Raw genomic sequence first — 21,437 nt, forward strand, 5'->3', positions numbered from 1 at the left:
AATATGAAAAAAGACAGGCAGTATCTGCTTGCAAAATTCTCTCTGATACCAATATAATCCCCCAAGACAAGAAGGCAAGAGACAGCAGGTGTGTGATAGAAATAAAACCATTTTACTGTTTAGAATAAAGGACACACTATAAAAAGTGAACATTATGCAACATTACAAGACAATATACACTCACGGAATATAAAATTCATAAATAACATGGAGGAAAACTGTAAACAGTGCTACAAAATTTAGCAACAAATACATTCCTTCTAGACAGGGTTTTCTCTGGTTGGTGTCTCTTCATCATCACTGGGCTTCAACACAGGCAACTGGCTAGAGGAAAAGTAGTCATAGAGAATCTAAGGTACGCCTGTCCTCAGAGCATGGTCATTTTCTTAGGTCCTCTCCTCCTAAATCCAAATAGCCAACTTAGATCTGTTGAGATGATCTCTCCTGCCTTCTCACGTTTCATTGTGCTTCTGCCATTATACTTTTTAAAGTTTCTCACCAATACAAATACCTTTAACTTTAAGTAGCTGGGAACCAACCACCTGTATGCCACCTTAGCATGAGACAGTAATGGCTCCTGGACCCACATTATCTCCCAGACAGATCTATCCCCAAAGGTCATTGTATGTCCTTTATTGTTTAAGAAGTACAACATGAAACAGTGTTTGTGTGGCAGAGTTAGGGCTGGAGAAGGCAGGCACTGGGGTTTCCTTAAGCTCCCCACTCCGGCTATAGCAGATGATAATCTGGGAAGCAAGAGCCTGTGCATAGGAATTCCTTGGCTGAGAGGCAGAAAAGATGCCTAGATGAGACAAAGAGAGCTTGGAGTCACAGTTGCCATGGCCCCGGATGTTGCAGAAACCATAGTTTCCTGGTTGAGTAAGAAAAAGGTCTTGGGAAGTGGGTGGCAGATGACCCAGAGATAGTTGATACAGGACAAGAACATCAGTGTACTTTGTTTTTTTTTTTCTTCTTCTCCTTCCCACCCTTGGGATTCCATGGGGAGGAGGTAAAAGGAGGCTGTTTCTAGTACCTTCTATTTTTTTGAACTCCAGTCTAGCTGAGTGCTTGAGTCCCAGTGTTCTACCCTCCATTCTACTGTAGAATTTGAATCAGGAAAATGGCATGTGGGTTTCTTTCTTTCTTCCTTTCTTTCTTTCTTTCTTTCTTTCTTTTTCTTCTTCTCTTAGACACAGTGTACATAGGACAGCCTATGCATGACACTTGATTTAGCAAAATAAAACATTCATGATATGATTGAAATACCAAAGTGTCTCAGCTACATAAATGATTTTAAATTATACAGTAAGTGAACAGGTGAAATAAACAAAGCTATAGCTTATAGAAAGCTCAGAAACCACCCTCTGGTGACGTGACTTTCCCAGAAGGCCCCTCCTTGCCCAGGACTTCTTGGCAGGGCCTTGAAAGCCACTGGAACCATGGTTATGCCAGCTGATTTTATCTCTGGGTTAATTTCAGGTGCTTTACACTCAGGCCTCACCTGTGTCTCCTCTAGGAGTGAGGTGATTACACATTGAGAATGGCTAAAGACCTCTTAAAAGAGACACTGGGGTGTACATATGGGAGGGCACTTGAGCAAGGTAGATCCAGAGATCCATCTTAGGAGACTCTGAGTAAAGAACCCCAAACAGTAAGTCACCCCTTAATCTCAGCTCCTTCTCCACACGTGGAAAGGACCATGCCTTCTATTCCCTGTGAATACAGGGCAAAGTTACAGGGGAATGAAATCAACCAAGAGGAAACCCGACATCCACTGCCTGAACTGTCTTCCTGTTCTGCTAGTCTATCAAACACCAGGCCAAAGAATTGGTGTATGTGGAGTGGGGTTGGGGGGCAGACATTGGAGGAACATGTTGGCCTTTCTCTCTCTACTTATAATTGGTAACTATGTTTCCTAAAGTGGAATGACTGAAGATATGATACTAATAGAGGATAAATACACATAATCTGAAAAGAGACAGAGAGTAATTGTGATAAATGTCACCACCTTACCATCTCAAACTCTGTAAAATACACATTATCACCTACTATTGGCAATGCATTTTTGACACTAAAACTTAAAATAATCTTATTTAATTGGAAAATTTATATTATAGTTTTATTTTCAAAACAAAAATATGACACAACAAAAGGCCTACACTTTGACAGCAGAGCCTGGCTCTCTTGGTAACCAACTATGTTCATTCTGTGAGGTGTCCATTTCAGGAGGTAATATTCACCCACTACTGAGCTGGGGAAGAAGATATGTCCCCATATGCAGGAGAGGAGGCATTTCACAGAGGCAGAATGCTATGCAACTGCCCCTCTCATGTGAAGGCCCCTAACCTACACTCACGCTCACCTGCCACCAGCTGGCCAGTAAGGCAATTAAGTGAAGGCCACCCAAGTACAAAGCAGAAGGAAGAAAGGGGTGAGAGGTCAGATAATCCCAGTTGTAGGGACAAGAGGGTACTGAAGGTTTTCAGAGTTTCAAATGTTTAATTCAAATGAAAAGAAAAAAGTCAACTTGGAATGTCACAATTTCCCATCAAACAACAAAAGAAAAGAGATTAAACTATTTGCATATTTAACAGCATTGAATAGAATTCTGTGTCCTATAAAAATTAGCTCATAATACCCTGTGGGTATATGAAAATGTGTATATAAACACGATGAGCTAAACACTACTTTGGAAATAGTATTCTCTACCCAAATCTACTTGACTATATCAGTGGATAGTGTCTGGTGTGTATTTCTCCAGCTTACATATCAGCAAGCTTCAAACCAAACTTCCCCAAGAATTCCCAGGAGGATGTCTCATGGGAAGCAGGAAAGGAGAGATGTTCATCTCAACCCTTTGTCTGAATTTTGTACAGATAGACGGGTTGTCTGCTGAACTCAGGCAGATGTTTAAGTCTTCACCAATGTAGAAGTTCTGTTACTCTGACATGGATGCTTGCTCCAGAATCTGAAACATCTGGTCAACCCCAGTATCACTGGGCTGGGGAATTGTGAGTCAGACCCAGTTCTGTAGTTTTCTGCTTCCCTCCCTCACTCTGACTTGCATAGACAGAACATCTGATCCAGATACACAGTTGTATATCCTCTGTGGATAAGGTCTTTCGAACCTGCATCTGTCTGCTTGCTGCCCTTGACTGATTGGGAAACAGTTGGACTTCTGCCAACCTCCATATCTATGTCCTTTGTGTACTAGGATGAAGAAGTGTAACTGGAAGTGTGTCTAGGATGTGGTAAAGAGAGGAAGAAAGAGGGGTAGCTATTAAATGCCCAAATGGGATAGATTTTTCAATTTTTGTTTTCCTATAAAAATAGATTATATATCATGAAGAAGAGGACTATACATGCCTCATTCTTTCTGGCTTGGCACCAGGGATTCCCAGTTAGAAGTGGGTGATATCAAAACCAAAAAAGAAGGGGTAGGGTCAGGGCCAGGAGGGTATTTTCAAATCAACTCCATAGATAGAAGAGACTTTAAGTGTCCCCAGTGCTAAATTTTCAAGAAAACAGGCACTAATTTCATTGTCATCATCTGGGAAGAGTTAGTGTCCGGGAGGCTCAGTGGGATGGGAAGGAGGTGAGGTGGGGCAGCAGGTCTGGGTTCAGGGGTCTGTGGCATTGCTGATGCTCTTGTCTGGAGGGGCCCATCCTCGGTACCAGCTGCAGTAGCCACCCTTCTGCCGGATGCAGGCATAGTGCTTGGACTGATAGCCAGGGTAGCCAAAATTGGAGAGCATGTCGGTCCAGAGACACTCATTCTTGGAGGTCACAAAGCAAGGCAAGTAGTAGCAGGACTTGATCTGCAGTAACACACAAGCCACAATTAGGGGACTGCACTATGTCAGGCCCAGCCTGTATTCAAACCCGGGGTCCCTGCTCTTTAATGCTGACAGTATCATGCCATTAAGCATCTACTTGGTACTAGACACAGTGCCTCTAAACTTTTGGTACAGTTCTAACTCCCTTCTTATTGAAGGGGGCTCAGAAAGGTTGCTCAGCTTGCTCTAGGTCACACAAAGTAGAGTCCCAGATTAGATGTGGGAAGGGGAGACTACCATGCTGTAGGAATGAAAGAATTAGAAAGATGTGAGCATGCCCTGGGGTGGAAGTCAGACTCAGCAAGCTCTATAAGCCAGGATCACATGGTGAAGATGTCTGCACTGTCATTACTTACCTGTACAATGAAGCAATAGCAATTAAGTGGACATGAGATTATCCTGAGGATTAGGACAGAGGGTGACTAAGGGACTGGGTAGCAACTGTTGTCAGCAGGCCTTGGCCAGCCTGCTCACCTGGGCAAGGACTCTAGTGAGTCAGCTGTCAGAGTGACAGCTTGGCAGAACCCTCATGGAAACTTCCTGTACCTGTCATGGCCTTGAACAGCTGGGAGGGGCCAGGACACTGAAAAGCCCTCATAATCTAGCAGCTGCCAAGTTGGCACCATGCAGTCAGGTAATTCTTCAGAGCTTTCTCCCCTGCCTTGCCGTAGGGCAGCATTCCTTACCACCCCTGCACCCCCAAAAGGCTGTCTGTCCTAGCAGAGCAGGAACCAAAGCTTCTAGACTGACGCTATAGAACTCACCTTGCAATTGCAACCCAGGTGGTAGCGGTAATTGAGCCCCTTGCGCTGGGACAATGTGAGGTGGTCCCACCTCTCCACAAAGTTGCACAGCCCTGTGTACATCTTGCCCTCATAGACACGGCCTGAAGTGAGATAAGAGGCAAGGGAATAGGCATATTCTGTTAGAGGCCTGCACTGCCAGGGTCAGGCACTGATCCTAAGTGACACCGTCCCCAACACCTTTAGACATGAACTCTGGCCTGTTTTCCAAATGGCAATGGAGCTTGAGATACTGAGAATTCTAGTGAAGATCTCAAAGCCTTCAGATCTTAGATTCCTCAGGGTTTTGCATGTTGCCATTACTACAATGACAGCCTAAAGACCGGTCTGTGACATAAGACAAACCAATGACTTCAGACAGATTGTCAAGTGTTGTAGCTGAGGCAGCCCCTTTCTAGTTTATGTTAAAGCTGAGATACTACAACATCAGGGCGACCAGGGGCACTATGGAGCCAAGGCTGCCAGCCAGCACTTCATAAGCAAGACAGACACTCGACTTTATGAGACTCATGGCTGTGATCTTCAGGATGCCACTAACTCAGCTGTGGCAGACCCACAGCAAGGGGGTAGTGCCTTGATGCTCCTGGTGCCTCTCACCTGTCAGCAGGTACTGGTATTTGTTGACCTCTAGCTTAAGGCCACAGAGACTTTCAGAGGCTTCCGTGTGGATGTACTGCACGTGGGGCATCTTACTGAAGCCTCGGTACATCTGTGGGCAAAAGGAAACATGGTTGTGAGAGAGGGGTCAAGCCCAATCAGCAAGTTGCTGTGTATTGTATGAGTTTCTGGGTCTCTTGTGCAGCCAGGCAGTGGCACCGCCACAGGGTTCCCTGCACACCAGAGAAGGGCATCTATTCTTTCCCCTGAGCCAGGCGCATATCCCATCTAGCTGCCCTTCCCCATTCCTCTACCTACACATCTCGAAAACTACAAAATCCCTTCACAGATTCAAAGCAGCTATTATGAAAAGCTCCATGTTTCTCCATATACGTTTCAAGGAAACAGAGAGCCAGTCAGCTGGTCTCCACATGACATCTCTGTGACATGGTGACATATATAGCAGCATTCTTACAGCATCCTTACAAGAGCCTGGAGAGAAGGTACCAAGAACTCCATTTTTCAGATGAGGATACTAAAGTAAATTCTATTTGACTGGAGAAGGGTGAGCTCAAGTCAGGCATTGTATATGTTTTTATTTTTCTGATCTTCTGGGGTGGCACTGAGTTCCTTTACTCAGGATGAATTATATATGCATAATTATAAAAAAATCAAAACTTAATTAAACATATTATTATTACTAGATTAAACTATGTAAAATCAATCCCCATGACTGAATCAAGCAGCTCTCAAACAGAGGCAAGACTGCACCTATTGGAAACATTTGAAACATGAGACGATGACAGGAGAGTGGACAGAGCACAAGGGTGTTGGTAATCTTTCTGCAATACATAGGGCAGCCTCGGGTACAGAGTTATCTGGGCCCAGTGTCAGTGACAGTGAGGTTAGGAGACTGCTAGATCATCTAGGCACTGAATGCCCAGGACCTGAGAGGCAGTAGCCTTGGTGCCCACTTTACAGATGTGGCATCTAAGCCTTGCACAGGCTCAGAGGCTTGTCTATAGTCACACGGTTGGTAAACAGCAACAAAAAGTCCATCAAGACAACCCATAGTCTGTGGTCTTAGTGGTCATCTGTCACCATCTCCCTTGCATCCTGTGAAGCTTAGGACCAGGGCTTCCTCAGCATCTGCAGCTCCTTCCATTTCTACCTCTGGTGGGTCCTTTGTGAACATGTGCTCAGAGTCCTTGCTATGACTGTGACAGAGAATGAACACATTATGTAATTCTAGGACGAGTCTATGTGTGTCACACAAGTCCTGATATACTGGGACCACACTGTCAACTGTGAGCCAGGGAGGGTGGAGAGGTACATCCAGATCTGGCCTGATCCTGACCTCTCAGAGGGTCTTGAATGACTGGTTGTCATTAGTCCTCCGGCTAAGAGCTTCACAATAGAAAAATATTCCTAGCACACATTGTTAATCATCCAGGTAATTAATACAAGCCAGACAGTGGAGCCCACTGGTCCCTCACAGACACCCCACTAAGCCTGATAGTCCTCATCTTCTAACTGGTGAAAGGATGGCAGATGCAGGTGGTTCACAGAGCACAAAGTTGTCCATTGGACCCACACAATCTAGAGGCCTCTCCTTGTTCACAGAGTGCTCTGTCCTAATGGATTGCAATAGACCCCTTCTGACCCCTTTTCCTCCCCTGGGGCTTCAAGGAAACTTGGGGTTCAATTACCCCATGATGGAGCATGACTGGTGGGTCAAACCAGGGCCGTGGCTTGTTTGATGCTGGATGTTGCACTCAGGCTGCACACGAAACACATTTAAGACTCCTGATGTGAAGTCCCAACATCATGGCCTACAAAGAGCAAGCTTCATTGACTTTCCTGCCAGGTAACTAACTGTTCACAGTGATTTTCACTAAGCTCTTAGTGGATGGAGTATGTGACAGACAACCCAGTAGGTCCCAAAGGCCAGATAAGAATCTTGCACCATAAGAGTCTCAGGCATTGGAGGACAATGGCTCCCTGAGGACTGAAGGTCAGGGGGTCTTGCAGCTGGAGGAAGTCCTGCTGGCACTCATTTGCTTAGACAAACCACTGGGGAAAGGGTCCAGCACATTCCAACAGGCCAGCAGATCTGTCCTGCCCCCAAGCAGGACAGGCAGAGCACATGACCAGCACATATCCCCCTGGGATCCTCCCAGGACCAACTGGGACATAATGTCCCCCACGTGCTGTCCCTTGCAGCCTGCCTGAAAGCATGTCAGTGCTGTACAAACAATAGCCCCTGGCAAAACAAACTGCTTTCCCATGGTCCCAATGGGAGATAAGGCCCCACAAATGACAGAGGTCAATTCTGGAAACTTCCACCTTTGCATCACAGTTCAATTGCAGCTGATCTCTAAGTATGGGTTTACAATAAGCCTCCTGGATGGTTTTACATACCCCTCACCCCCACACTATTGGTCTGTGTGTACTCAAAGTATGCCCAAGAGAAGGAAGCAAGAGAGGAAGGGAGGCTGTGTGCCTGTCCCCAGAGATCAGGTGTGCTGGCTTCCCATGTCCTCTGTTCTCTAAGTTCCTTCAGTCCTACTCCAGGACTGCCTGTCTTCCCTGTCTGGCCCTCAGGTGTAGAATAACCCATAATAACAAAAGCTCCTAGGAACCAGTGCCAGTCTCACAGGCTTGACCCTCACTTCCTCCAAAGGCTTCGGATACATCATTTGCATGTTGCATGCCAGGAGTCATTCACCTGTTAGTCACATACCAGAAAATCCAATCTGGTCTTTTAAGTCCCCTGAGGGAATCAGACATGAGTAGGTGAGGGAAGCCCCCCACAGTAGGTAGAAATGAGCAGTCAATCGGCTTGCAGGCCCCCAACTTTGTTATCTCCTTTTCCTCCAAGACCGCATGGTAAAGACCTTATCGTTTGCTACTTTCTACTCATACAGTCTTGACTGTGATATTACATCCAAGTGTTGGGCGGCTATTTCACATCCTTGGCTTGAAGCTGGTTCATACAATGGCCTAGCAGATTACCTGGGACATAGCATATGCTCATTAAGTGTTACTTGTTTGTTCATTGTGACAAGCATATCCTTGTCTCCCCATCTTACAGCCCAATGCTAAGCACAGAAGAGGCTGAAGAGGACTGGGGTGAATGGGCAGACTCTCACTCCCAGCCACTACCTGCTCTGACATGCAGGCAGATGATCTCTGTAGATAAAAAGGCATTGACAGTTATGTGGGCTGCAAAGAGAGCTAGAGTTAATGAAAGAGATTGGATATAACTGAGAAACAAGTTATATTCCTCCTCCAAAGAATTTCCTGCTGTATGTTTTGCAGACTGTCCATCAAGAGCCACACATGATTAGGAAAGGTTCCTTAATGCCTCAACTTGAGACTCATATCTGCCCTTAATTAATTTCATGACTCTTGGCATATCACTTCCCACTGAACTTAGTCAGAAATAAGGGAAAGATTACTATATTGAATGCTCATCACCTTGACACCATGAACCCAGCTGAAGGACAGTGAGCAGAGAGTCTAAACCAGCCAGCCTAGGAGTGGTATGCTGGCAAGCTGGTGGGTGAAAGTACAGTTATAATAGCCTCTGAACAACTCCCACTTGTGGGTGTGACACCAACCAGGGACATTCTGCTGACAGAAAGGCCTCTGGTAACTGGGCCTCTAAGCCCTGAAGGCAGGAAGGAAGGCAAGCCAGTTTAGGAATTCCTGCCCCCCAGCTATTTCTCTGCAGCAACCTCAAAGTTTCTGACAATGGAGGTTGTTGCAGAGCAGGGAGGAAGGGGCCTCCACTGCAGCCAGAAATTCTGGCTTTCCTTTCCCCACTGCCAGAGGTTGCAAAGTGGCTTCCCACCTCCACCCACTCCTGGCCTCCCAGCTGTCTGGAGACATAAGCCGCTCTCATGACCAAGCTCAGGCAGCCAAGGGCAACTAGCCAGGGCTGACTTTGAACATTACATAACCAAGAGCCTGGGAGTGTTTCCACAATTGAAGCCAGAGCAACAGGTTCCACAGAATTAGTGCAACTAGCCACAGACCTTAGGAGGGGATAAAGAGGCCCGAAGGTCAGCCATTAGGATAGCTGGGCTCCACTCAGGGGTGAGTCAGCCCTCACCCCCAAGTCAAGTCCAACCTGGGCCTTAACACGTATCTTTTCTGAGGATTTTTCAGACCTTTGGGACTCACCTTCATCTCTTTCATTAGATGTTCCCATTCTCCAAGATTTACCTATTGAATGTTAGGATATCACCCCCCCAAAGTCCAAGGGCACAGGAACCGCAATGAGTAAAAAGTGCAGGCAGTTCACATGGACCTCAGCACATCCAAGCTTGAACTTGTGACTTGTCAGTGCATGTATCTTCTCCTTCATATAACTATAGTACTAATGTAGAAGCTGCCTCATGGAGTCCTAGGCTATAAACACAGAGATCAGCTAAAAACAGGGGTTGAGGAACAGCTGAGTTATTCAAGCTGAAGCCCCAGTCTTTAGTGCCATGAAGACAAACGTAAGAACATGTTTCCAGCAGCTATCACCAGTTCCTGCTTAGAAAAGACCCTACCCATTAGAATGCTTGAACAATGAGGTGCCAAGTCCAACCCCACTACCAATGGATGTTAACACCATGGCCAGGAAAAGCACAAGACCACAGTCAATGAGTTCTTTCGGAATAGCAACAGGAACAGAACATGGGTTCTCTGTGTTTTCCTGAAAACAGACTACTCTGGCATGCTTGGGAAACTTCCTGTGCTTGGTAAGTGGTCTGATGGTGTGGATATGGTTAGCAAATATTCCTATAATGTGGGAAAACTACCAGAGCTGGGAAACAAAGATGGCCCTGTGCTCAGCACTTATTCAATATGAAGACTGAAGGAAAGGACACCTATCATTTAGCCTTGGTGACAGCACTGTAGCCTATGGCTACAACACAAATCAGTTCACATGGGCTCTTAGGCTTGTGCAGTCCAAGATGATGCTCTTAGAGGTGTTTGACAGGCCAAAGAAGGGCAGCAACTGTACTGAGGTCTCACAGTCATCAAGTAACAAAGCTATCTGCCATCCAGTTCCAAGGCTCAGCCTCCCAACAAAGACCTATGAATGAATCTGCCTGTCCTGACTTTGGAGCAAGCAGTCACCATCTCTTCCTATTGCCTCAACAGCTCCCTGGGGCAGACTGAGTCTTCTACATTGAGAGAACACACATTCCAGGTCCAACCATTTGACTTCCCTTGGCCATGATTCTTCTGGCAAACCTCCAAGATCTCTCCTGGGGCCAATGATGATGTCACTCACCTTCATCTGCTTAATGGTGTAGACCAGTGTGCCAAAAGGCCCCTCCTTCACCAGCTTCTTTCCCACCACTTTGGCTCGGATCACTATAGAGAGAGCAAGACAGAGAGAGAAGGTGTTAGGAAAGCTTGAACCACACCTACCTAGAAAGGGCTTCTCTTCCTGATTTACTATCTTACCAAGAACTCTTCATGTCCTGGCACATCCACAAGGCTATGATGAACTCCACCTCCCTCAGTACCCCAAGTCAACATTAATTGCAGTAATTGAAACCAAGTCTGAGTCTCAGGGAGCCTAATGAGTGATCCATCCATGGATATTGTGACCCAAGACAAGTAGGAAACTTTGATTCTGGCTTTCCATCCCTAAAACAAGATTCACAATAGTCCAGATCACCTTAACTGGAGCAATTAGGTGAGACATAGCAGGTGAAACATACCCTTGCCTTTGATGCACCTTCTTTTTCTTCTTCTTTTTTTTTTTTTTAACTAAAAACCATAGATGATTTATTATTTCTAGATATCAGCACATAACAGTAGGAGAGTACAGGCAATTGAACTCAAGTGATATAACAATTCTTCATTCTTTTGTTGTCATAGATAATTCTATCATGTTTTAGTGCTGATATCTTCATGTAAAATAAGAAAAAATAATAAATATAAAAAAGGAAATAATTAGGTTATACTTTTCAAAATGATGTACTTTCTTTAGATAAATGCTTAGAATTATCATCTTTGGCATCAAAAATGGAAGAACTGCTACAATAGGCACTCTAGTGCACATCCAGTCATTATTCTTCAACTTCCTCCTGCAATCAGTGTATGCTGTCTCCAGTCATGCAGGGTCTGGCACTCCTTGGTTAGACTTTCTCATCAGTGGACAGGAACTGGTTAAGAGACTGTTTAACCTTCAGTTTCTACTAGACTGTTTGTGTGAAAACACCCTCTCCCTCAAAAGCAGTCTTCAGGGATTTTTTTTTTTTTTTTTTTTTAAAGCCAGCCCCACAGAGCAATCAATGACTAAGTATTGAAAGGGGAAAGCAGGCCTGCAGAAAGTAGGTCATTCTGTGTGTGTATGTGCAGGAGATCACCTGGTTCTAAGAACTAGTGAAAGCCCGGGGGTGACAGTGTGGTAGCTGAAGCTCTACTACTAGGATGCTGCAGAACAGAGGCATTTTTACTAGTTTTGAGCTCTGAATGAAACGCTTCAACTCTAAGATGCAATTGACATTCCAGACTCAAGTTCCTTCAGTCAGACATGGAGCAAACACACAACTCATTCCAACCCACTTTTTTGAGTAAATATTCAAAAAATGCTTATTGAAAGGATACCATTTACACACACACACACACACACACACACACACACACACACACACACACTTACATTCTGCCAGATTCCTTAGTCTTCGCCTTGTAGATATCCTATAATGTTTCTATTCTCTATTTATTTATTGCTTAAAAACATCTTCATGAGGAACCAAGTCCGCATCCCTATAGGGTTTCTTGCTTACTGAGTCTGGACCCCACTTTGGTGATTAGACATGGAATCATAACTTGAATGAATCAGTGAGCCTCTAGACCATTTAACTATCCTAGTAACACAAAGCCCACTGGCAAAGACAGCTCCGGAGCTGAGGCCATACAGGTTAAGAGGTATGAATGGCTCTTTCCAGATCTGCTGTATAAGCCGGACATTGACAAGTTTCCAGAAAACCCCTGAAGGCACTGCCTCCCTTTCTCGTGTCTCACTTTGCAAGTGCATCAGTAGCAGGCAACAGGCTGTCCACCCAGAGGCCTCAGAGACTCTGTCATCACCCTGACCTTGGGGGAACATCAGAACAGCCCAGCTGCTGGGCAGAGGGCAGATCCACCTGGACTGGAGTACTGATCCTCCTTCTGGAGGAACTGAATTGACTTCATATTCAGCAGCTTATTTTACCCAGAAGGTAAACTGGGGACAGTAAGGTTTTGCCTAAGAGGAAGATAGCAAGAGGATTCCTTTAAGTAGCAACATCTAGCAAAGAGCTCACCTTGATTTAGACTTAAAATGTCTTAAGCAAGCCTGCCCTATAAAGCTGGGTACTTTTGGAGGCTTCTGCACAAAAGATCAGCCAAATCTTTTCTTATCCTGAAATGGCCTGAGCTTGAAACCTTTTCATCTGGGGACAGTTTAGAGAAAACACACTGAGTCTTTGTACTCAGGGTTCAAATCCTACTATTACTATGTGGCCTCACTACAGCTCTTTCCCCTAAAATCTCTCTGGTTTTCTTGGCCTATTCCCACTCACATCCATTACAAGCGGAGGAATGCCATAAAGACCTGGACTTGGCAGGTTCCCCCTGTGGAGTCAAATCCTAGCCCTGATGCCATGTGACCACAGAAAATTTATTAAAGCTCTCTGGCCTTAGTTTCCTAGTACATAAAATGGGAGTGAAGATAGCAGTCATCTGAAATCTGCCATGAGAGACAAGAACGAGCACCAAGAAAAATATGTGGTCTACTCCAAGTACCATGCATCTTATTTCACTGTCACTAACATTGCTCCTGCCACCAGAACCTCACTTGATATCGTCCACCCTGAAGCCCTGTTAGGTAGGACCTGTCAACTTCCCATGGGATTAGGGTAGAGGGGAGATTCCTGGCTGGGATGAAAGTGAAGGAAGGAAAACTCATCGAAATATCTCAGCCTTGTAAAAATCGCAGAGAAAGGTAGAGGGCACACTTGAGGTGACCAGAACTAATGTGCATGAGGCCTTCAAACTAAAGCATCCCTGTTTTATCACTACAGATAGCCCAACAGTGATCTAGTGGGACCTGCCAACCAAGGTGGTATCTATGGTCACGGGATAGAGGTCACACCAATGTTTTCTCTACAAAAATAAAACCTCTTGAAACTAAACTAAAATGAAACATCTTGTGTTCCCAAATAGATGCACAACCCTTCCAAGTCAAATTGCTTGCCAGCCCCACATCCACCTATTTGGCTTGCAAATTATTATAACTTCATTTGCTTTAGTTTGTCCTGTGCAACTTGGATGCATGTTATTCTTTCTGTGCTTTCCTATTTGGCAGTAAAGTCTTCCCTGGAGGCAGTCACTGGCCCAGGCAGAGGCCATGGGGAACAAGAGGGTTGGGGGGTGTCCAAGACTTCAACAGCAACAGAAAAGTGCTCTGCAACTTGAAGCTGACATCACATCTCCCTCCACTTTCAAAAGGCAGCTTTGAGATGGACCATGCTGGACACAGCCACCCACTTTTCACCCAACATCTTCCAGCAGCTGAGCCATCCTAGGCCTGGCATAGGCTGGTGTCTGGAAGCAGGAATGCTTGGTAGGAGTGACAGCAAGAAATACAAGCCCCATTTCATGATTCTACAGATAGTCTATCAGGGAGACAAGGTGGAGTTTAGCACCAGAGAACAAATCAAATCGCCAAGGGGCACAAGTGAATCGAAAGACTTGAGGCAGGAGGCATAGCCTGACTCAGTCTCCGAAGTTCCCTAGACCCTATGAGGTTTCTTCTTCTGAGGGCTTGGAGACGGAAAGGGACAAGGAGAGATTAATTAAGGAGGTAATAATATTTCAACCTAAAGTTCCTAAGAAGAAATTGACTAGAGGGTTCTGGATCCATCCTGCAGAAGATACCTTGTCGGGTGCTTCTGAAATTAGAGGAAGCAGAAACTTGGAGCAGACTTGATGGGGGAGGAGGAGGAACTGGCTGGACAAGAGGAAAAACTGCAGCTGGCCCCTAGTAAAACCAGGACCCTCTCCCCACTTTCCAGGAAGACACCCCTCCCCCACCGCCTCCCCCAAATAGGTACTTCCTGCATCCTACCCTGGTTCCTCAGGGCTCTTCCTTGTCAGTTTCAAAGGCCCTTTTTGTTGATGTCAAAGCCAAGGCCAGACATTATAAATGCACTCCCCATCAAGATAAGCAGGCTCCAGTTCAAAGCCTGTCCTGACGAACTCTTTCCGTTAAGTAAAAATATTAATCTTGGTTTTATTTAAGCAGGGTTTTTTTTTTTTTGGCAAGAAATGACTGCCTGTGGCTAAAAATAAACACAATCCACACACTCTCCACAAATCTGGAAAGCTGCAAGTCATCTCAGCCCAATTCCTTCTCAGGGAATGTCATTAAATCCTCTCTGCCCCAGAGCTTGGTGCTCCATGGCTGGTACCCCCTTTGTGTTCTGAGGTCCCTAGGCAAGCCTGGCCTGGGGATGCTCAGTCCTTGGTCCTCGATGTCTGGGGAATGAAAGGAAGGATTTGTGCAGGGTCCTGCCTTGTATTCACTGTGTAAATCTATTTGATTTACAGCTCCTGGTGACACTGTTGTTGCAAGAAATAAAAGGGCTATGGAAGGAAGGCAAAATAATACAGGTCCAGGAGGTCAGGTTGCCTGAAACTTGGAGGTTACCCAAAAGGAACAGACTATAAAACCTCCAAAATGCTCCTGTTTTCGTATTCACAAATGATGACCTCAATGTGAAGTTCTGAGAGGCAAATGACAAGGGTCCCCAGCCTCAGGCATCTTCTCAGATTTGAGATTAATGCATTTAACTCCTAATCCAATTGCTTTTAAAAGCAATCACCATTAATTGTTTCCTGGACCACTTGCAATTTGGGAGAAAGATATGCATCATTTGGCCAAGATGGTCCTGGAGATGGCTGGTTCTTGGACATAAAGCTGACTTAGTTGGGAGCAAGGACCTGGGATCTGAGAAGGTACATGGTATCTCTGTGATATAGATTTGCAAGGCACCATAAGGTGCCACCTGGGCTTCTACTTCCTTTCCATGCATCAACCTACACATCAGTCTCCTTGACTGAAAGACTAAAGCCTCCTTTCTCTGCAGGCAAAGCTACTCTCATATACTCTCTTCTATTCCAGTTCCCTCTCTTTCCTTCTGGGGAGTTGTTCTTATGTGATCAGTTCTTTGAAAACTCAACAGCACACCTAGTAACCAGATGATGGGGACAACCTGGAGTGTCAGGACTTGGCATCAAGCCTACCATGCAGCAGCTTCCCCAAAAGGTTTGCTGAATGAATGAATGTGTCTGGGAGAGGGAATGCACAGTGACAGGAAAACACAGGCTTGTTTTCCTGTTTAGTCTCCTGGAGTAGAGCGTCAGGAGTCCCAGTTCCTAAGGGCTACGTAGACAAGAAAGAGATAGGTGACATGTGATCTGAGAGCCCAAGAAGAGACCCTGGTCTCAAACAGAGAAGATTCATAGGCCAAGAGAAGTAAACCAGGGGATGTTGTTACAGGCAGCCTTGTTCAACCTGCTGTCTCTCTGGGCTGCACCCAGACCCAGATGAGGAACTCAGGCTCAGGAACCCAGAGGAAGCTCCCACTGAAAACTCCTCCCAGCTCTGCCACTGCTGATTCCCTTGCAAGCAGCCTTGGCAGGTAGGAAGCAGTTCAGCTGCCCCTTCCGGCCACATCCCATCCTGTTTTCTACTTATTCAATGCTTGTGTTCCTCGTTTCTGCCCCTCCCTCTCTTTCTCTTCTACCCACAGCAAACACTTGAGATTGATCTGGTCATTGGTCAGGATTTCTTCAGAATGATATAAAGCACTGTGATCCAGCAGCATGCCTTAGGGATCTGACAATAAACAGGTGGGCAAGGCTCCTACCTTTAGGGACCTTCTTTTAGTCTTATGAGACAGAAAGATAGAAGTAGGACGTTACAGGACAGAACCATAGCTAGAGGGGGCTTCCTGCTCCACTTGCCTTCTGAGAAGTCCCTAGAGCCACCAAGAAATGGGCCTGTTGGTGGAGGAGTAAGTAGAGGTAAATACCTATAGACTAAAGACCCTACCCTACGAGAATAACAGAAAACACAGCCTGCAATGGGACTAATTTCCCAGGTGAGGGTTGATTCCTCTAGGGAAGACATAAATCGCTTAGAACATGTACTCCTAGGGGAGCCTCCTCCCCAAAAGCCTTAAGAAACCTCAAGAAACTAGTTTGGGACTTACATGGCCCTCTTTGCATCAGATCCTCAATGAGCTTCTTCCAGTTTGCATCCCATTGCTGGAGTGCAACGTTGGTATTTAATACAGTTCTGCACCTCCCATGCCCTCCCCCAACTCAAACCCTTCACCTGCTCATGTGGGTTTGCTTTGGGCGTTTGGCTGGTCATCTGCTCTACAGACAGAGAAGATATGGTATCTAGGATGTACACTGACTTCTGTGAAGCTCAGAGGCACTCCATTCAGGACTGCCCACTTGCTCTTTGCCATTGGTTCACAGTTGGCAAGGGGGGCTTGGACCACCCCCACTCTCTCTTCTAAGCTCTAGCCCCTCCCCATGAGCCCATGGGAAATTTTATCCCACACAAGTGGCCACCAGAATAGCTGCCTGGTCTTCAACCACAGCCCCTTTGAAGCAGTGCCCAGAAAAATACCGTGCCCTCCAATGGTTCTCAGAACATTGAGCTTTCAGGTCAGGTCGTCTGTGAGAGCAGAACAGCTGGCAGCATCTCAGGAGCTGTCTATAGCATTTGATTTTTTTTCTCCTAATTGGGATTTTGTTTGTTAAAGAGCTGAGGAATTCTGGGAGAAGTCTAGGAACTGAACCACCATTAAGACAAGGGACCTCCCCTCAGCACACCAGATCGGTAGACAGTAATTCTGTTCCCAGAAGGCACTGGGAGGAGCAGGAAGTGTTACTGTGGCTTGAGCATTCAGCAATGTTTCTTCTGTTTCTGCAGTATATTTGTACAGCACAGGTGGCAAGAAACCGTGGTATGACGTTAACATGGTCTTTGGGTCGCTCCTCAACTCTCAGAGCTCCCTCCAGCTTTATTGTCTGCAACAAGCCAGAAAGGTTGCAAACAGCAAACAGAAATAGCTAGGAAGAATTTACTGGAAATGGGTTGCTGGCCCTGGCCCAGAAGCTCACAATTCCCATGCCCTGGCAATGATAGAACAGGTATGAGAAGAACTCTAAGTGTGAAAGCACTAAAACAGTTAATCAGAAATAACTATCATGGAGGGTGTGAAGGAATGTTTCTCTGAGATAAGCTCCAAGTGCCTCTTCAAGACCCACCCACTTTAAACAAAATTTAGACAAAGAATGCTAATTGCTACCTTTCCTGGTCATGGTGGGCAATGACAGAATTATAAAACCAAATCCAACCATATTTTTGGTATTTCTGAACAATCTTCCCTGGCCTAGCCGGTTAGTGTAACTGAAGAGAAGAGGGGTCAGTGATTAAGAGAGAAAAGACCATCCAGTCCATGACTACCTCCCTACAGGACCCACAGTACCTGAACCTCTGTGCATTCAGTAATATCTCCTGACGGTCTACTACACACATACCAGACACTGTGTGAGGTGGTGAAATACAACAGTGAGTAAGACACATACCTACAGATATTATATCCACTCCTTAAAACTAACTGTAGCATTTTCATTGAATACAGAAAGAAACAAGACTCAGGAGGGTTGAGGAACTTGTCAGAGGTCATACAACTAGAGATTAAACACAGATGTGCCCAGCCACAGAGCTCACCCACCCCTTTTTTATTACTCAACAATCAGCAAGCATGGAATGCTCAACCCAAAGGTCAGAGGCATCAGAAGTGTGGAATGAGAAGAGATTGCCAAGGCTGATCAAGGAAGGTAAGCCATTGCTGCTGAGAACTTTGGGGGAACATCAGCTCCTTAACACCCTGCAGTGTCTAAGGACCTTACTGTAAACTGGAGGAACTCATGTGGATTCATTCCAGCTTCTAGGATGGTTCCTGGTTTTATGAGCTATCCAGAGTATGTATACCCCCATTAGATATACTGGGTGCAATTCTGGCCACACCTTATTGTTGGTCACTAGGGACCCATCTCCTGTGGCAACTGCCACTGCACAAACCACCCTCAAAATATGTGCAGCACAAATCATTTTTCCCCATGCACCTTTACTGCCTAGCAAACGTCATACAGTGCTTTGCCTAAGTGACCTACATGATCACATGTTACCCATAGCTCCTGACTCTGCCTGTCCGTGGGAAGTGATATTACAAAGTGGTCTTAGCTACTACTCCTAAAGCACCCTTAACAACTGCTTCTAGATGCTTCCAAGTGCAATAACACAGAACAAGTTTCCAATGCTATGCTAATGCTTTTTTTACAATAAGCAATAGGTATACGGCAGCTGAACACAAGTGGCCTAACATTGACCCAAAACACCAGTGAGTCACTGAAGCCTATTGGCAACCTTCACTGGCGATGAGAATCTACCGGCTCTGAGCATGTCACTTATTTGCAACTGTGTTATCAGTTGCAAAAAGTGCCCTTATTTATATGCAGATACTGTACAAGGTCAGTGCTGAGTACTTTATATGGGTTGTCCCATTTGGAGCCTCATTAAGATCTCATAGAGTAAATGATGTTCTCCTAGCATTGAGACCTATGGGAGTAAGTGATTTTCCTCTAATGAGGAAGTGGGGGACCCAACATGGCAGTCCAGGTGGCCTGACTCAAAAGTCCCCATTTATCATCTTTGGGCCACATTTAGTTAAGCTTCCAGAAGTGCCTGCACATTTCAAAGGGAGGATGGGACTTTCAGCGTCATTAAGTATAAATTTCTTTAACTTTCTTTGCCATCCCAGAGTGTCTGTATAGTGTGTGGCATCTGTGACCTAGGTCAGGCTGTTCCATGTTTTGACTATTGTATTATCTTCCTGTGATAACCTTGTCCAGTTGCTGACATCATGGGCATACACATGTCAGGGGAGTTCTTCCATTTTCCTAAGCCATTGTGAGGCTAGAAGTCACAGATTCTGAGGGTCCCTTCTCTGCCTCTGGCCCTCTTTACATCTCTCCACCATCCTCTTCTCATTTGTATCCTACAATTCTAAGTGCCATGACAGGGGATGAATGCAAACTTCCCAGGGAGAGGGGGTGAGAGGAGGAGCCATTAGGGCAGAGTGGAGCATGGTTGAGTCTTCCCTATTCAGGATGCCTTTAGTCGCTGCCACTCAACATAAGGCATCACCACTGTCTATTTAAAATCGTGTGTGTGAACAATTTGTTATGTGAGTAGATCTTAACTTCTCATGTGATTTAAAGTGTCTACCTATTACTGCTAAGAGTGTGGAAATATAGTATCTCTGACTGGTTTGCCTGCTCTTGGGATTCTTTCGCTCCTATTGGGTTGCCTTGTCCAGCCTCAGTATGAGGACTTTTGCCCTGTCTTGTATCTTGTTTTACCCTGTTTGACTGTCTCTTGGAGGCCTGCTCTTTTCTGAAGAGGAAATAGAGGGGAGGGCGGGGCTAGAAGAGAGGAGAAGCGGGGAGGAGGCCAGGTAGAAGTGAAAGGAGGGGAAACTGTGGTTGGGGCATGTTGTATGAGAGAAGAATCTATTTTCAATTAAAAAAGAAAAGAACATGAAGGCGTCAATTCACACCGTGTTAGGCTGTGAACACTGAGATCATGAGGGAAACTGTCATAAGGGAAACAGCAGCATTTATTATTTTGGAAGAACCTCCCCTTCCCAAGGCCTTGAAGAAGCTAGAGAACAGTAAGCAAGAGAATCAAGAAGTTCTAAGGAAAGAAGATGGAGAGAGCTAGTTGAACCCCATATGGGGCATTGCAGGCTCACAGCCTGGCTGCCAACCTTCCCCCTCTTGGAACAGTGACTGCCCCACTTACTCTGAGCCAGCACATTTTCATTTCAGGTCAGGTAGAAGCAAGGGATGTTGACTGGTATCTTTCCAAATAGACAGTGCAAAAGAGCCCAGCAAGAGGAGAGAGGGGAAGCATGGATACAAATACTAACTTGTGACTGAAGTCTTCCAGGTGGCATCTTGGTCCTTCCTGGGGGTAGGGAGCATTTGCATGGATCCAAATAGTATGTTTAGTGTGTGTGGTTATCCTTTCCAAAAACTGCCTTCCAACAAGGTTGTGGGTGTGGGAAGCCAAACTTGATATACAAAGTTAAGCCTGAGAGTCCTGGCTTGGCAGGCCTGCTTGGGCCAGAGTAGCCAGAGCCAGGCATTGTTCTGGCTAGAGGAAGGAACAGCCAGTGGACAGCATTCTGTGGGGAGTGAAGGCCAGACCCAGACAAGTTAGGGTCTGATGGAAAGCGGGACCACTCTTTCTGAGTCAGAAAGCCAGTTGCCTTGCTGCTATGTGAAGATGTTGGCTAACAGGAACATCTGGCACCAATCATCTTCCAGGCCATCCAGCAAGCCTGCATAGGGGTGCAAATGAAAAGCTGAAGGCCTGAGGAGCAGGCTGCACCCCACCCCCACTCTATCTCAGTCATAGTGCAGTGCCAACTGGGAACCAGCTGATCAAAAAGGGCCATGTTCTTTGCTCCATCCACTGGTTGGTAACAATTACAAGCATTGTTTGGGCAGCAACAGGAAAAGCGAGTCAGGGTGTCATGGTTAGGACCACTAGGCGTGATTGTGAAAGGCTGACTCAAATCAAAGGTAGTATCAGTTTAATGTTCAATTTGGTTCCTGCCTCTCTGACTTAAGGCTGGGGTGAGCCCTGTGGCTAGACAGACTGCTAAGAGTTGCTTAGCTGGATTTAGCGTTAGAGATTCTATTTTGTCCCCTTTCAGTATACTTGGAGTAGTAGACTTGAGGACATGTGACTTGACATGTTTCATTCAAGTTTAAGTCTAGGGAGTGAACTAATGGTCTTCTCCAACCCTCAGGGTTACCCTTGGGGCAGTGAGAAGGTAAGGGCCAGTTGCCCCAAAGATGCTGTAAATTTGTCCTCCTTCCACCCCAATGAGGGGGGGACAAGTGTGAAATTGCTCAAGGGAATGACTCCCCCAGGATGTTCAATGCCTCTTAGTGCCAGCAACACTCCCCTCTGCTGGTGCCAGCATTGAATCTAGGATGCTGATGCACTAAACATGGAGAAGAAACACATAGCATGAAGGGGGTA

At 45.8% G+C, this 21,437-nt stretch overlaps 2 protein-coding genes across 2 annotated transcripts in view; one reads left to right on the forward strand and one right to left on the reverse strand.

Annotated features, from left to right (window-relative positions):
* Positions 1 to 21,437, forward strand: part of Syn3 (synapsin III) — a 320,810-nt gene that overhangs the window by 99,395 nt on the left and 199,978 nt on the right. The window lies entirely within an intron of this gene.
* Positions 92 to 21,437, reverse strand: part of Timp3 (TIMP metallopeptidase inhibitor 3) — a 43,448-nt gene continuing 22,102 nt past the window's right edge. The window contains exons 2-5 of the mRNA XM_051206243.1: positions 10,530 to 10,612; positions 5,237 to 5,348; positions 4,601 to 4,722; positions 92 to 3,818 (exon numbers count right to left, since the gene is read on the reverse strand). Coding sequence (XP_051062200.1) covers positions 3,621 to 3,818; positions 4,601 to 4,722; positions 5,237 to 5,348; positions 10,530 to 10,612 — 515 coding nt within the window. The 3' untranslated portion in view covers positions 92 to 3,620. The remainder of the gene's footprint in view (positions 3,819 to 4,600; positions 4,723 to 5,236; positions 5,349 to 10,529; positions 10,613 to 21,437) is intronic.

This window comes from Phodopus roborovskii, unplaced genomic scaffold (genome assembly GCF_943737965.1).
Source record: "Phodopus roborovskii unplaced genomic scaffold, PHOROB, whole genome shotgun sequence".
Taxonomy (NCBI): domain Eukaryota; kingdom Metazoa; phylum Chordata; class Mammalia; order Rodentia; family Cricetidae; genus Phodopus; species Phodopus roborovskii.